Raw genomic sequence first — 17,006 nt, forward strand, 5'->3', positions numbered from 1 at the left:
CACCAGCAAGGACTAAATAAAATCGATCAACTGGGACTAAAAGATCCCCGACCCGGGATGATTGTGGTTTCTCTGGGTCACAGAAAGCAATTCAACTCTGAACATTCTTTACAACGTGTATTTGCATACTGTACATCTGCATTGTTTTATCAAATCCACTTACATTTAAAATACAAATGACAACAGCGACGTCTACCACATTAGAAGAAATGCAAATATTCCAAAAGTGAGGCTTCAGAATAAAAGTCAATCCCAAATACTGAAGATAATCTTTTTTTCTTATTTTTTTTTTACAGAGTGCAATCACAGCATGTACCCATTTTACAAAACGTTGTGCTAGGAGAGTCAATGTCCTCACTTATTCTCACGTTATATTTTCAAGTATCAGTGCATCTTCTCAGCATAATTGGATTCGTACACTGTCTTCATTGAACCACTGATGCCGGCTCTAATCAAAAGAGGGAGATTGAAAAACGGTATCTGCTCTCAATCACGTCGTCACTGTCGAGGTCCTTAATTACGGAGCCGGCTCTGCCCGGGTGCTCGGGAAGTTGGACTGCGTTGTAAATGTTTCATTTCAAATTGATTTCTGTCCAACAAGAAAGCTGCGGTGCCTCGGGCGTCGAGGTTTTTGGGCAGTGAAGTGGAAAAACCAAGACGTCTACCGTGACGACCACTGCATCGGAGAATAAAATGGAAAACCAGTCTAAAAGGTTGAAATCGCCCAAATGAAACCGAGCTTCTCACCGGTCACTTCACTGGTCCACAGTGGGGATGGTGCTGACCTTATTGTTTCTGCTGATTCTGCGCTCAGGTCGAGGTCTGGGCAGTTTGGTCTGGATCAGCTCCTCGGGTGTGTTACCCAGCGGAGGCAGCAGCCTCTTCTTACTGTTCCTGGTCTCAGGTAACCACTGAGGAGGCAGCTCAAACGGTCCGAAGCCAAACTGTGAAGAGTCCTCAGCTTCTGTTGGCGTCGCTGGCGCCACCTGCGATGAAGAGGCGTAAGCACACGTGTGGGCCGGAGAGCTCCGTGGTGCTATGATTGCAGGAGAGCCCTCTTTGGTGATGACCAGTCCTCCCCCTGTGCCCAGCATAGGGTCCTTTTTGGTGATCACCTCCCCTCTGAGGCTCCCTAGTCTCGACCGGCTCTTGAGGTCCTCTTGTGGCCCAGAGCAGTTTCCTGATCCTTGAGAAGGAATCTCATTCCCCGCATCCTCCTCTTCCTCAGAGGGTCTGAAGATCTGCTGCTGGCCAATGTTGAACATCTCCAGAAGTTGGCTCCCAGAGCGGCCGGCGGTCTCAAGTCCCACGGGCTCTCCGATCACGCCCTCTGCCGTTAAAGAGGCCAGACCCCCGGTGCTGACCACGTTACGGCGGCTGTAACGTCTGTGAATCCTGGCCAGAAGTTCCATCCAGCTTTGACGCGCTGAGCGGTTAACAGTCAGGAACAAGAGGGGGTTGGTGAGCAGAGACACCTTCGGGAGCCACAGGGCCGTGAGATACAGTGAGATGGGCAGCTCCTTGGTGTCTGCCAAAATGGTGCGATAAACCACCAAGGCCCCATAGGGGGCGCTGCAGGCGGAGAAGGCTAGCACCACAGCCAGCAGGGTGGCGTGTAGCTCGGCCTCTCGCTGGGACACGTACGGGATGGAGATGCTGTTCTGCGGAGTCCGCAGTGCCGCGATGATCACCTTCTTCTTCTGGCTGGCACTGAGCGCTCTGCGGATCAGCAGCATGAAGAAGAAGACCAGGGCGAGAGGGAGGATCACTGTGGTGACGTTGTAGATCAACACGTACACCATATGGCCCAGCGAGCGGGCGTGGTCATCTGAGCAGGATGAGGTGACGTACACATCCGTCACGTTGGTCACTGCAAACACAGGCAGGCTCGCCACCACCGCGTGGACCCAGATGTAGATGACCAGATCTCTGGACCTGGCATCTGAGATCTTCCTCTCTAACGGGTACAGCACAGAGTAGTATCTACAGACAGAAGAAGGTTTATTTCAGCATGAAGATGATACAGGCGCTTGAAAGGAGGTCACACTGTAAATCTGAAGTTTAAATCTGAAGTTTAAATCTGAAGTTTAAATCTGAAGTTGCACCCATTGTACTGTACTAGCTGTCAATCACATGTCCCAAACTTACTTTGCTGTAGTCAGAGAGAAAGACAGATAGATGGACGGACAGATATTTCTCCATTTAGCCTATTTGTATAACTGGTTTGAAGTCGACAGAGATTTCTCCATTAGTCGGAGGCTTTTGTTGCCTGAATCCAACTTTTAAAAAATAATTCTATAACCTAAAACCTTGACTTCAATATAACGTTTTTTCTCTCCCTTTGTCGATGCTGTATTGAATCATGTAGGTGTGTCGTGTTCTTCTCATCTGTCTGTTCAACAGATAATTGTCTCTCATCCTATTGCTGTTTCTTAATCATCAGCAAAACAAATAAAGGACTGATTGTCAGTCTCAGCCTCCTTCCTTCTGAATTAATTATTCATTGGTTTGATAGCGTTCTGCTTGTATTAGTTGCGACAGAGGTGATTTAATATTTATAGCAGTGGAACCGAGGTTGAAACGAGAATGTAACACCACAGGATCTGCTGCAAATCCATCCTGCCCTGATGTTGCTCCACTCGTGTTGTAGATGTTTCCATTTTTTGGGAACAGAACTACTTCCGCTGACTCAGAGAGTCAATATATTGATGAAGTGATCAGATGATCGGTTGAAACCATCCACTTCTCTCAAGTGGTATTTCTAAATCCAGGGAAGTGAGTGGGATGTGCCCACGAGCCTTTTTTTCAGAGTCAGCGGTTCGGACTGCAGAGCTGAAATCAAATCATCGCTCATCCTACTCACTTTACCACTGTTGTAAGATGTGTGGATGTTAATTAAAGTGAAAGCAACAATTATTTATCATTTTCAAAAGTTTCCTGAGCTGACCTGTCGAGTGCGATGGCGCTGAAACTGAGCACGGTGGCCGAGCAGAAGAGTTTGTGGAGGAACTTGACGGCCTTGCAGAGCAGCAGCGTGTGGAGCCACCAGCAGCAGCGGGGGCTGGCTCCCAGGGCCACGTCGAAGGGGACGCACACCAGGCCGGCACAGATACCCGAGCATGCCAGGTTCTTGATGAAGCGATTGGTCACGGATTTGAAGACGCTCGTGCAGCAGGTGCACCACAACACGGTGGCGTTTCCTGTGGAGAGAAAGGTGTTTTATTTATTGATACGTTATTGGTGCTAAACTCTTCATTCTGCACCTTGAATTCTAACTGCAGGTTATTAGACTCAAGTGAAACCCAGTTTAAAAGACAGTTGAATGAACAACCTGCAGGTTCTATCTCTGAGGACAGTCTCAGGAAGGAGAGGGAGCAAGAAAATGAAAAGAAGGAGGAGAAAAACTACAAAATAAAGAAGAGAACAATGTAAAAGAAGAATGGAGGTGAAAAGGAGCAAATGAATACCAATCCCAGTGGATAAGGAGGAGAAGCCCACTTTCGTAATGAAAATACAAGAGGTTGTTTTTATCTTCACTATTTCAGACGTGACAAAGTCATTCAGGATTTAATGACTGACAATTTTCACAGTTTTTGACAGGAGCCGTGTGAGTCCGACAGGAAGTGAAGGTGCAACGCTGCATTGTCTCACTTTCCCAGCAGTGGAAACACAAGTGACGTACGTACGTGGGAATCACAGTTTCAACACCATATCCAGAATTCGAAACACATGTTGTATTGCATATTTTACACCTTTTAAAGAATTTCTCACCTAAACAAAGAAACAGGTTGAAAAACCTTGTTGACGTCTTTACAATTTTATCATAAATGAGCTTGATTGTTGATCATCCAACGTGCAATTATGAGAAAAGTGTCACGTCTACATGAATAAGAACACAAGTGGTTTTTGAGGGTATTATGGTCATAGCTGTGACTAATTAATAATACAAGTGTCTCCATGCAAACATCAGGACCTGGACTTTTTCATAGTCAGAGCTTGTATTGTCTATAAAAATCACTTTGTCCCTTTGTGCCGGAAATACTCACCTGGCACTTGAGGAACACCTTGGCAACCACACACAGGAGCCAATGGGGAGGAAGAGCAAACACTAAACACCATCCCCCCCCCCCCCACTTAACAAAGGTTTTTGTAGCAGCATGAAAAAAAGAACAATATTTGTATTTTTATTTTTTTGAATGCGAGTAAGCTGTGACGTGTCTGGACTCGTGCTAATAAGCTGCAGAGAGACCCCCCCCCCCCCCCATGGAGTCTAAACACTCGAGCTGTTACAATCTAAAGTGTGAAACATCATGAACACGCTTAGCGGCTCCACTGTTACTCTTATAGATGCGATCCTGCTTCATGAATGGTAACCCCGGCAGAGGAGCAGAGCGCCAGATAACCACGTAACTCACATAATTCCTCACAGACCCGATTACAATTGTTGGCAATATTAGCGTGTGTCGCGCACAGAGTGGTACATTAATCCGATTTACAGTCAAACTCTGATCTCTGCTTTATCAGAAATAATAGCCTCTGCTTAATACTGGGAATTATATAAACACAGAATAGTTCGGTATTTTCAGAAATACGTGTGTTTGCTTTCTGCAGGAGAATTAAATGAGAACGTACAATAAGTATAGAGGGGACGGTAGCTTAGCATAGAGGAGGCAGGATAACAGGTAGCCTGATTCTCGCCAAAGTTCAAAATATACTATTCTGCCACCAACCACTGACTTAAATAATTCATGAAGACTCCAAATGACGTCAAGAAAACAAGATGGTGGCACCCGCGTCTGGGATGTTTTGGCTTCAACGCAAGGAAATGGAGAATCACGTCCATCTTTATTTACCTCTAAAAAAAAAAGGACTCAACTCAGCCATTATAAAAGATGGAGTCATGGGTTCTAATACTGACGCTTTAAATCAATATATCTTAAAGTAATAATACATAATCCTGCCATTCACACACTGGCTGTTGCCAGAGTGAGACCTTTAATGTGAACGTGTGAATAACACGAGGTACGTTTCTGTTTGTTTCTTTGTGTGTCACGGATGAGGAGCGACGTGAAGAGGGGAAAACACAAAGCATTTATTTAAAGCCTGTAACTTTTTTATGTCCATGCATCAGATATCACACAGATTCCCTTCAATGACAGAACCAACATACTGTATCTTTTTCATTCCTGAAAATAAGTTCTGTCTGACTATCAAGAAAGATCCTGGCTTTTGTCCTGGTACAAAAACCTTCTTGTTATCCAATAAATAATTATAATCATAATTTCTATTGTTCATTGTGAAATGAATTCAGTCTCCGGGCCCTAAACTGATTGCGTAAAAAAGTTAAATGAAATTGATTTACATATTTTAAATCGATTCACTAACGATATCCTTTCATTCCTTAACCTTCCACGACCCGAACAGTCGTGCACTCTGTGTCACTGGAAATGTAAAGTTCAAGTTCTCTCGTGAGACACTTATCTTATTAGCAAAGGTCAGCTTTCCCCTCAGTGATGAAGGAATCGTGACTGTGTCTTTCACAGGATTTATTTACTGGATTTCACTTGTTCTTTTCCAGTGGTTCGGTTATGTGAGGTAGAACGTCATCGCTACAGGATAGACGGTCTATCGCCACATCTCACTGCACAGCAGGAGGTGGTACTGAGTCATGGCTGAGCAACAGTCTTTTTTTTTAATGCCGGTTTTGGTGTCATCTCCCCCGTATCTCATCAAGGTGAACTGTTTCTGCAAGTGGCACAAAGTCCGAGTCACTTTTCCCAAACGCACTTCGGTTGATGAGTGTTTTGTGCAGCGTGGAGGCAGAAAACTACTACAGCCCCGTTTGTGACAAATAACACATTCATATGCATTGAGAGAAGGATCTTGTTTCACACTGCTGATGTGATCAAAGTGTTGGAGACAGATGTGCAGTTCACACAGCTCCTTCCTCACTCTCAACATCATCAGCAGCAGCAGCAGCAGAAGCAGTCGGTGCTTCTTCTGGCATCAGCAAGAAAATGCCTCTGAGTCTCAAAGTGTTTGCTGATATCTGCTAATTTCATGGTGAAATAAGGGAAACTAGCTAAGTACCACTTTCTGTTCCAGCTATTCCTCATTCAATTACCCAGCTAATAATTCAAGAAGACTCTAAACACACATTGTCCATGGTTGCTTTCCACATGTTTTCTAGGCTCCTTCTTGTGATGTTGTTTGGTATCAAATATTCAAGTTAGCCTCAAACTAATCTCTGAGCCCATCAGCTGTCACCTAATGATGAATTAGCTTCTAGGGCAAATATGTTGTGGCTTATGATGTACTAACAGCTATCTGTAGATGAAAGCAGATTAAAAAGCAGATAGCTGATTCATTATGGTCAATGTGTTCCACCTCTTTTACTCTCAGAAGAAAAGACCTGTATTCAAAGCCGATACTCAAATCTGATTGGTCAAACTAGAAATAGAAAAGACTTCCAGCTCGGTCCCTCGCTACAGATTCTGTTTATCGAGCTTCAAACTGAAATATACGACCAAAACACACAGGGATGCAATTCTGACCAGGACAAAAAGCACTGGGAGTTGGCTTCCAGTTAAATAAGTCATATAGTTTTCAATTCAGGTCAACTTCTGACCAAGGTAGCGAGAAACAAATCACTCGCCGGGGTTTAGCAGCAATAATTCCCTGGCTGGGAAATGTGCTTTAAAAACCTAGCTTAACTTTAGAGGGATAAGGAGCTTATAGAGTTTCTAACTGTTTCATGTACAGTATGTATGTATGTTTTGTTCTTGAATGGTGCAGGACAACCTCACTTCCCTATTAACCTTGTGAGTGCATCCACACGGACAGCTGCAGTAACAGGGCAGCTAGAAGGAAGGTGTTAATATTACCAAAGAACTGGAGCATGTCTTGACCTCTCTATAAATTCAGGAATAACACAAGGGAGTGGAGTGCGTGCTGACTCTGACCCGCTCCATCCTAAACCATAGGACCGTTATCTAAGGGAGTGTTTACCACCTGCAGTGGGCACATGACGGTGAGAGAGAAAGACCGCGTCCAGCAGCGCTCTGATAAACACGTGTCGGGTAAAGACTCAGATGTTAAGTCCAGTGTCATGATGACACTCGAAATAAAGATGGAAGACACATCCTTCCTCTAAAATCCTTTAAAAGAAAAATGCAATTGGCCTTCTCTACGTTACAGAAGAATATGGTCAGGAAAATATTATTCTAGTTTCATGTGGGTTTTGTCTCTTGCTCATCATTTATCAATACAGATGCTGCCATCTTGTGCTTTTGGTCTCATTCTGCTCAGGGGTGATCGTGGAGTTGAGCCACGACATCGAGGTCACGGAGATAAACTGGCTCGACCAATTGCCGGTCAATCTCCGATGTCAATCATGACAGCATCGAATAACTAATTAAACAAAAACATATCGTAACGACGTGTGACAGAAACGTCATGTTATGGTATGTTAGTTCCCTAGTTGCTTACTGATTCCTTTAACCATAAAATACTAATTCATGTATATATTGTATATGGAAGAAAAACCATCACAGACGCCATCCTGCTGCTTCCTATGTTTACCTCATTTAGTCTTTCAGGCACTGATTGTTGTTTGTTGTAAATAACCTCAGATATTTTAGTTCCCTAATACCTTTCTGATTCCTTTTACCTTAAAATACTTACAAAATGTACGAGTAAATAAGTGAGAAAAACTAACCTGCAGGCATAAGTCTATTAAGACAGAAAATATGACCTAAATATTGTACAATCCAATTCCATGCTTATCAAGGCTCTGATATTTTCACATTTTTATACAATAACCATCACAAACACCGTCCTGCTGCTTCAACCACAGAGTTTCATACTTGTTGAAGACGTGTTTGTTGTTGTTGTAAATAACCTCAGATATTTGAGTTTCCCAATACCCCACTGATTCATTTTACCATAAAAAAAACATGAGTAAATGAATAAGAGAAACAAACATGTGTCTATTAAGTTGGAAAATATGATCCAATCCAATCCCATGCTTATTATTTCCCATTTTGCAAAGACACCATCCTGCTACTTCCTGTTCACCAATATACTGATGATATATATACACTTCTGTAGTTTGTTGTTGTTGTAAACTACCTCACATATATTGTATTACTATGACACAGAGGATCCTCATGAACACTTGAGGCCCATGGGAACATTTAGAGAAATAATGTTTTCAACAAGTCCCAAAACAAACTGAGCAAAGATTCATGTAAATATTTCATCACGTGTGTTGTTTTTGTCCTCCTTTTCTGATTCCTGGTGTGTTTGGAGTTTGCACGGACTCACCGAGCAGCGAACCCAGGAGGATGAACACCTGGATGGTGGTGGTGAAGTCCCGGTAGCTCTGCTCCCGGATGAGCCGCTGCTGCTGCTGCTCGTCCAGCCCGCCGCCCTGGGGCTCGGCGGCCGGGATGCTGCCGCCGTCCCACCGGCCCGACGCGTTCAGCAGATCCAGCCAGAGGTTGGATGCTGTGAAATTGGCTGCGCCGTCCCCGACCGTCGCAGCCCGGCTCCCGCTGTCCATGACGGCTCAGCCCGAGATCCAGATGTTTTTCGAGGAGGGAGGCGGGATGACAGAAGCCATCACTGGAGAGGCATCCCTGCAACTGTGACGGTGGTGGTGATGCTTTGCACACAAAAAAAAAAATACTACAGATCACTTATAATCTGCAGGAAACGAATAATAACACATGCAGCAATCATGTGTATAATAGCTCAGGGACATGCTGAGCCCAGGCTGGAGGCTCCATCATCCCTCAATGCGGATGCATGGCAGAGATCAGCCTGTGAGATCCGTGAGCGGTGAGGGGCTGGAGGCTGCTCTCTGATACCCGCTGCACCCGAAAACCACACCGGCCTGCGAAATGTCCATTCCGGGAATAACGCAGTCCTGCAGAACCGAGAACGCGCGACCGTCACCTCTCCTCTGCCACATAAACCCACTGTGTCTGACAGGCTGCTTCTCCCCGTGCCGCTGCCAGTCGTGCAGCAGTCACAGGCTGGTTATTGGGAGGCTGGAGCATGAGAGAGAAAAGCTCCCAGCGTGAGGTGAGAGACTGGAGAGGAGAACCCCTCCTCCTCCACCCCTCCTCCACAAGCACCAAGACACTCCACTCTGTCTGTATGAATGACAAGCAGAGAGCAGGAAGAGGCCAGATCACACACTGAGCAGTGATGGTAGATATCATGTGTGGGTTGATTTAATATGTAGGGTTTCACACAAAGAGTGTGAGGGCTCCAAAGTGCACATCACAATGACAACTAGGGAAAGAAAACAAGAAATCACATGACACAACAAATCCAAAGACACTGTGACAAATAGGAAAACACCACAAATAAGAAAACACAACAGAAAATATGAAAACACAATCACACAACACAGTTTTGTTTCTATGGTTCTTGTTGCCCTTGTGTTTTTTTGATTTGCTGTTTCATTTTCCCATCTGTCATTGTTCTGCACTTCAGGGCCACCATGACAAGAGATTAGAATATTTTTTGATGAATGCAAGAACTTGAGTTAGATTAAAACTTTAAAATGTGAAGCAGCGTGTTGCAATAACTTGACCTGATCGTCTCTCTCTCACTTTCCAACTGCTGCTGTTGTCTTGTTCAGTCTGTTCTCTCACAGGAGCTTGAGACATTCCTCATCCGTCTGCTGAAAATACCAAAAACAGGAAAGGGCACATCTCTTTATTTACTTTGTTTTAAATTACTAACATTGAATCTATTGTTGTCTCTTCTGTGTAAATCAGGGACCAGAATCAATAAGTATTGAAATAAAAGAATGAATTTGATCACAGGCTGTTTACTTTCTTTTTATGTGGAAACATCACAAGAAAAATCTCACCTCTATAAACACGATGAAAGAGACTCTACAAAAAAAGATACTTACACACACACACACACACACACACACACACACACACACACACACACACACACACACACACACACACACTATATTTTAGAATAATACAGCACAAAGAGGAAATACACCCCATGTTTCCATTTAAACATTCTTGGTCAGTTTATTTAGATATGAGATAACAACAAAGAGGACAATTGACTTAACAAATCAGAAGTTGTGTCATATATTAATGACTATTTTAATATTAAATAAATAATATCATTTTAGATTTAATCTTAAATCTGTGCTTCACTGTTATAAACAACAGGAATTCAAGTAATAATCTACGCTTCTATAACATCGTCATGGCTTCATTTAAAACCCATTTGATTAGTGTACCGAGGCAGAACGATGAAAAGTGTGTCACCGTCCAAATAGTTATGGTCTCGACAATAGTTAATTTTTCCAAACAACAGCAAAAATTGTGTTATGTCATTCTAGTAAAAGCACAATAGTGGACTAATTAAGCAGAAAATCAAAAAATAGGCTTTTAAACTTCTGTTCCATGTGATCCACGGCACATTGACGCTGACAGAGTTGGCAGTGTTTGTTAAATTCATTAGAAATTCCAGACGAGGCGAGCATAGCTAAGGACGACCATTCTGGGATGCTTGACAAGCTTGACTCAACACTCCTTGCTAACAAGTGCTCTCCTTGTCCAAGTGGCTCTTGAAGAACTCCTGGACTCGTTCCCACAGGTCCAGCTGAGCCGCCGAGTGGGCTTTTGGCTCGCCACCAAACAGCACGGCGTTCCCCACTGCAGCGTGAAAGCCAGACAGACAGTGAGGCATGTGAGGGACCTCCAGAAAGTGTCCCGCTTTGGGATAAGTCACCACCTCAAATGACTCTTCTCTGCCATGATTTCTCAGCGTTGCAGCGGCGTGTTGCGCAAATAGAGCACTGTTCCAGTTTTGGTCATCTTCGGAGACCGCGAACAGGAAGTGGCAGCTTGCACGTTCAATTGGGATCAAGGATGCTTGGTTCTTCTCCAAGGTCGGGCCTGTTAAGGCGTCGCGTATACAAAACAGCCCCGAGTCTGTTACTTTAATATTCTTGAGGACAGGAGGGAGCGGGGGAATTACAGTGTCTTTATAATGGAGGGGGATAACAGTGTTTCCAATGCAGCTGTTAATACAGACGGTGGCTGTGATCCCCTGTAAGAAAGAGGACATTGACAAAGCCAAAGCTCCACTGTGAGAGATGGAGATGATGCCAACCCCGGGGCCTTTGACCTGTAGTGAGAGGTATCATATTAATGAGCAGGTGTACCACTGATAACACATTTCTATAATTCCCTTTTAGTTTAATTAATTTCTCTATTTATTGTTATTTAATCTAATACATGTATAGTTTCTGTCACAACCATAAAATTGGGCGACCAGAAGCCAGCAGATGGCGACATTGACACTCTCATATATATATATATATATATATATATATATATATATATTCTACATTCTCATTTTATTTGCTGTGAATGAATTGGACAGAAACCAGCAAAGTAAATATCCCAATAAGGGAATAATATGTTGAGTATGATATTGTAAGTGTGATAATTTAATCTTCAATACTAACCTCTGGATGGCTCCTGAGATATGTTACAGCTTCTTCAAAGTATTCCAGATCCAGTTTTGGGGGATTTTTCGGTAAATCCTGGTAGCCATAATAAGCCAGTGCCAAAACGACAAAGCCTTTATTTGCCAGGAGGCTGGCTCGGGGTTCACTGAGACCTCCACCCAACGTGTACAAATCCACAATTCCAGGGAACGGACCTTTTCCTGTCAACAGAATGTATTTGTAATGTTTAGTATATGTAATGTAAATGTGTCAAGGCTCCCTCAAGTCAAACACAACTGACCTGGTGGAATGAAGAGGACTCCTCGTATTCTGCCCTCTTGCACAGGAACTCTCTTCATCCCTTCTGTCATGAATCCTCGCTCCACAGTTTCAGAGATCAACAGCTTACCAGTCTCCTGACTTACTGCTGCTAACTCCACCAGTGTCGGGCTGAGCACATTCTTCTTCAGCAGTTTACTGTGCGCGGTGTCCGGAGACATGGCCCAAAACAGACCCATGGGCTCCACTCCGGTGTAGCTTCCTTCCAGGGAAGGTGCGCGGGAAACATCCAGCCGGCCGCTTTCATCCGCCTTGTACAGGGCGGAAGCCTTGAAAATCACCCCTCTGTCATCCACTAGCTTTGACCTTAGTTCTACTGGTTTGAAAGGAGCCAGTCCGTCTACTTTGACCTGCACCAGTTTGTCGAAGAGACAGCGAACGCCGGGGAGGATTCTCAGTCGGATCGGTGAGTGAGCCATGTCAGGTCTTAGAGGGACGATTCCACCGAAGGGCCTTTATCTGAATCTGTTAAGACAACAAAAGATTTAATAAATGCCATAGCTTTCACAAAGAGATTCTATAATGAAAAATACCATCTTATCAATGAGACACATAGACACAAAAGTCTATGTGTATGTTTAATTTCTATCAATCCTCATCTGAGGAGAAATCACTAATGTTAGCATCTGAGCAGCTCTTTACAAAACTGACTCCATTTGCCAAAGACTGAGTCAGTCCTCGAAAACCATCTGTAGCATCATCATCATCACTACCATGCGACATCAGACGATGAGCCAAAGAGAAACCAGCCATTAGAGAAGTTACTGTGTTCAATAACTTAGTATGACCCAGGAAGGACGTTGTAAAACCTGTCTATGGATAAAGGGCCCTTCAGCTCCGAGTCACAACTGTCATGGCCCCTGAACACACATCTAGAGCAGGTAAACACACGTCTTTGTTTACATGAAGGTCCTGTTACAGGTTCCTGTGGCTAACTGGGAGATGTTAGTGTAACTGGGTAGAAGGTCGTGTCACACAACTCACTGTTCTCCAGATAAAGTGACCAACACGAGAACAACCTTTAACCTACTTTGCACTTGAACTCTAGTTAGCAAGAAAGAAGGCTACGTTAGCATGTTCCATTGTTTTTAAAAGTTTAGCGCGTCTGTTTTGGGGACAAAACTAACGAACGAACGACAACAGCTGTTATCACATCGTGTCCCGACCGCTAGAAAGTGACTCACACGTGTTCCTGACCATCAGCTACGCATTCATTGATGCGACACTCACCAAGGAGGAAGCGACAGGGAGCAACCATCTTGCCGGAAACCAGGAAGTAGGTGTGTTTACGTTTTTCCTCCGCTTCCAATTCAAAATATACTTCACATATGTATATGTACGCTGCTTTCAAATGATAGTGAATCACATATAATTTAAATTAAATTATAATTATTAACAATGTCCCAACAATAGACTGTATATAAAAAACTAAAATGATGTGTATATATAAGTAGGAAGGTGATGCCTCCACTAGATGTCACCGGAGAGCTTTGTCACAGCGGCCATGTTGACACCAGCTTGTGAACACAGGTGTTACTGATGCCTGTAATTAAGATTGATTAATTAGAAAATTAATATATAATATATAAATAAGTATTTATTAGTAGTAGTAGGAGTACAAGTATTTATTGGCATTACTAGCATTCCAACAATTTTTTAACGTTACTCGTAGTAGTAATATTTATCAACATTACTTGCACTACCACTCATTTTATTTTTATTATAATTAGTACAAGTAGTAGTAGGCGTACTAGTATTTATCAGCGTTACTAGCATTACAACTATTACAATCGTTACTTGTAGTAGTAATATTTATCAACTTGTACTACAACTATTTTTTTATTATTAGTAGGAGAAGTAGTAAGAGTACTAGTATCAGTGTGTTTGCTTGGATAGTTACATTGTGTGAAAGAAGAAGAAATGTTCCAACGTTGTAGCAAAAGGAAAATATTACCCATTTCTCCCCCAAAAATATAAAATCATGACACATGTGTGTTGCTGAGAAAAGTAATTCCCGCTTCATCTCTCAATGGAGTAACCTTTTTTTTTAGGTTTTTCACTCTGCTCATTCTAGCCCTGGGCTGAGCAGAATATATAATAACAAACTTTTTGTGGTATTGCCTGCACAGCAATCCCACCAGTCACTGCTCGGCCAGTGCCATGACTTTAAAACATCTTTTCTCACCAGGGATTCTTCTAGGAGAGGAGAGGGGAGAGGAAAGTTTCATATACAAAGAGGGGAAATCAAGGCGGGGGGTGTGAGAAGAGATCACGGAGGGAGCTAAATTTAACTTGAACTGGAAAAAATAAGAGGAAGTGGATTAACAACTATGTGGAATCAACAATCCTATAAAAAACAATTGTGTTTGTGCGAATAAAAATAAATGTTTTGGTTTTAACTAATGGTCATTTGTTTTTTGGATATTGTGGCATCAGCTCTAGTGTTACATTTCACACACAGAGAAGTACCTCTTCAGTTATTGTTCAGATATGAACTTCCTTCCTACTTAACAACCTGCACGGAATGATTCAAGTGACTGGAATGGACCCTTGCACCATTTACTAAATACAATAACATCACAACACGTACTGAGAAAGATTATTTGGCCTAAGACTTGAAGGACAATGCAGAACACATATAAAAGTAGAAGGAAAACGTTGACAAAGCTGTAAATACAAATGAAAGCAAATGTTAATATACTAAATATTAATATGTGTGTAGTTTCTGAGCGGCTCTCTGAGCTCCACACAGAGGATAAAGGACAGATTACTATATGATATGGATTATATTATTCCCACATTAAAGTCAAATCCGGTTTATCCTCCAAGTCAACATTATTCTATAATAGAATCTTATTTTAATGCCATAGCTGCCCTCTATATTTCATGGATGTAAAAAAATCAATAACCCATTTGTTTCTCTATAGAGAAGTTGCTCTCTGAATCTAGTGTCTAGTTTTATGACAGAGATACGTGCATTTGTGTGAACTTCTTTAGGATGTGCGGGGCAGGGGGGGGCTTTACAAAAAGGTGACTGCCTCTTCTGATGTTGATTCACTGTGACACATCGTGTTTTGCATGTGCAGAGTGAACTGGGGTTGTTGGTCTGATGAGAGCTTTGACTTGTTTTCCCCTCGGAGTCAATGCCAGTAAATATTCCACCCACTCGTTCCCGTCTATCTTAAACTTGCAATTGCACTGTGGTAATAAAGCTTTATACTGAGGATTATACAGTGGAATGTTCTCATGCTGTTTATGCACATAGATAATATGTGATATTAAATGACCACCCTTCGGGTCTTATAAGGACTTGTGTGTAAATCTAATACATATGCACACTGTGGTAATGTTTAGTATTCCTAAGTTGTAACAGCTACAAAGAATAACCACATCAAATGATCAAAATAAAAATATTCCTTGCAACAGCCAAACATCTGTGTGAACCGAGAGGATTGAATGAAAAACGTGCCTGAATTTCTTTCCATCTTGGCCCCTGGTGTTTATTTACACAGTCCCACAATGTCCAACAGTGCATTCAATGTCTAATAACAAGAATTATGTATAGTTTTAGATAAAAGGTAGAAATTTTGAATTACATGAGCAAAGATATTTAAAGGAGACTTTCCTTAAAAGTTAATGCACAGTTACTTTTTGGTTGATGGATTAAAAATAGGGGGAAACTAATTGTATTTGCAGAAGTGTGGGTTCCCAACTGTGTGAGTACTGAGCAACCCCCCCTTTGCCAAATATAACAGCTTGCAACCGCTTTTAATAGCCACAAGCCTTTCTATTCCAGATTTAGGAATTTTCTCCCACTCTTCCAACAGATCACTCCAAGTGCACAGATATTTTTAGTCGTCTTGCAGACACAGCAAGTTCTCACAGATTTTCAATGATGTTCAGGCCAGAGGCTCCCACAGGCATTCCAAAAGCTTCAGCTTTCGTTTCTTGACGCGTATTTCATGGTGGACTTAGAGGTTTGCTTTGGATCGTTGTCCTGTTGTAGAAGCCAGCCTCATTTCATTTTCAGTTACTTGATGGCGTGTAGGATATTTGCTCTCAGAGCTGGCTTATATTCTGTGGAATCTGTCCTTTCTCTATGTTTTTGCTGTGTTTCTTAAACCACTGGCTGCCACACAACTCCAATGCGGAATAAGATCAGATGCCAAAGCTCAGACGTAGGCAGAGATAACTGGTTAGTGTATCATTGAAGGAACCATGGATGCCAACCATAATATTCCCACCTCATGCGTAACACAGTGCCCAAACTTTTGCATGTCGTTACTGTTTAGTTTCTATGGTATGGAACTTAAACCAGATATGCAAAGCCCGACCGATTTGGATTTTTTAAGGGATTCTCTCCTCTCCGGCCGAGGCAGATGGCCGCCTACATCGAGTCATGTTCTGCTGGAGGTTTCTTCCAGTTAATGATGGAGTTTTTTCTCTAAAATGCAGTTGAGCAGTTTCTATTGTGTTTAGTGCAGAGAAGTACCTCTTCAATTAGAACGTGCTTTCTACCTAACAACCTGCGTGACATGATTCAAGTGACTGGAGTGGACCTTTTGCACCGTTTACTAAATACAATAACATCACCACACATACTGAGAAAGGTTATTTGGCCTAACACTCGACGATAGATCTCTATAGAGCAGTTGCTCCCCTGTATCTAGTGTCTAGTGTAATGATGGAGATACTTGATACTTGATACTATGATGGAGTGTGTGAACTTCTTTAGGATGTATGGAGGGCTTCACAAACAGGAGACTGCCTCTTTGGATGCGTATTCACTGTGACACATCGTGTTTTATTATTAATATAATAATAATAATAATTATTATTATTATATGTTCACAAAATCAATAAGACGTGCCATCTGATGGGGTTGCCTTCATAACTGTAACCAAACACGACTTCAGGGAAAGTCTCTAAAATGCCGTTGAGCCGTTTCTATTGTGTTTAGTGCAGAGAAGTACCTCTTCAGTTACTGCTCAGATATGAACTTCCTTTCCACTTGAGTGGACCTTTTGCACCGTTTACTAAATACAAGAACATCATAACACGTACTGAGAAAAGTTATTTGGCCTAACACTTGACGATAGGGCAGTTGCTCCCCTGTATCTAGTGTCTAGTGTAATGATGGAGATACTTGATACTATGATGGAGT

At 42.5% G+C, this 17,006-nt stretch overlaps 2 protein-coding genes across 4 annotated transcripts; both read right to left on the minus strand.

Moving 5' to 3' along the window:
- Positions 1–428: 428 nt before the first annotated feature.
- gpr176 (G protein-coupled receptor 176) lies at positions 429–8,958 on the minus strand. Its single transcript, XM_034580159.1, has 3 exons — positions 8,326–8,958; positions 2,948–3,200; positions 429–1,983 (listed from the first exon to the last, which is right to left on the minus strand). The coding sequence occupies exons 1-3, from the start codon at positions 8,561–8,563 to the stop codon at positions 756–758; spliced, it is 1,719 nt and encodes a 572-aa protein (XP_034436050.1). The 5' UTR covers positions 8,564–8,958; the 3' UTR covers positions 429–755.
- Positions 8,959–10,148: 1,190 nt separating this feature from the next.
- On the minus strand, positions 10,149–13,133 carry acot20 (acyl-CoA thioesterase 20). 3 transcript variants are annotated; one of them, XM_034580160.1, is made up of 4 exons: positions 13,073–13,133; positions 11,805–12,307; positions 11,522–11,724; positions 10,149–11,178 (listed from the first exon to the last, which is right to left on the minus strand). In XM_034580160.1, exons 2-4 carry the CDS (start codon positions 12,259–12,261, stop codon positions 10,585–10,587), a joined length of 1,254 nt encoding a protein of 417 aa, XP_034436051.1. In that variant the 5' UTR covers positions 12,262–12,307; positions 13,073–13,133; the 3' UTR covers positions 10,149–10,584. The 3 variants fall into 3 exon arrangements, with proteins under 3 accessions (XP_034436051.1, XP_034436052.1, XP_034436053.1); XM_034580161.1 differs by having other exon boundaries at positions 11,805–12,308; positions 13,015–13,090; XM_034580162.1 differs by lacking the exon at positions 13,073–13,133 and adding an exon at positions 12,873–12,905.
- Positions 13,134–17,006: the final 3,873 nt, after the last annotated feature.

The sequence above is a fragment of the Hippoglossus hippoglossus genome, chromosome 24 (assembly GCF_009819705.1).
Source record: "Hippoglossus hippoglossus isolate fHipHip1 chromosome 24, fHipHip1.pri, whole genome shotgun sequence".
Classification (NCBI taxonomy): Eukaryota; Metazoa; Chordata; class Actinopteri; order Pleuronectiformes; family Pleuronectidae; genus Hippoglossus; species Hippoglossus hippoglossus.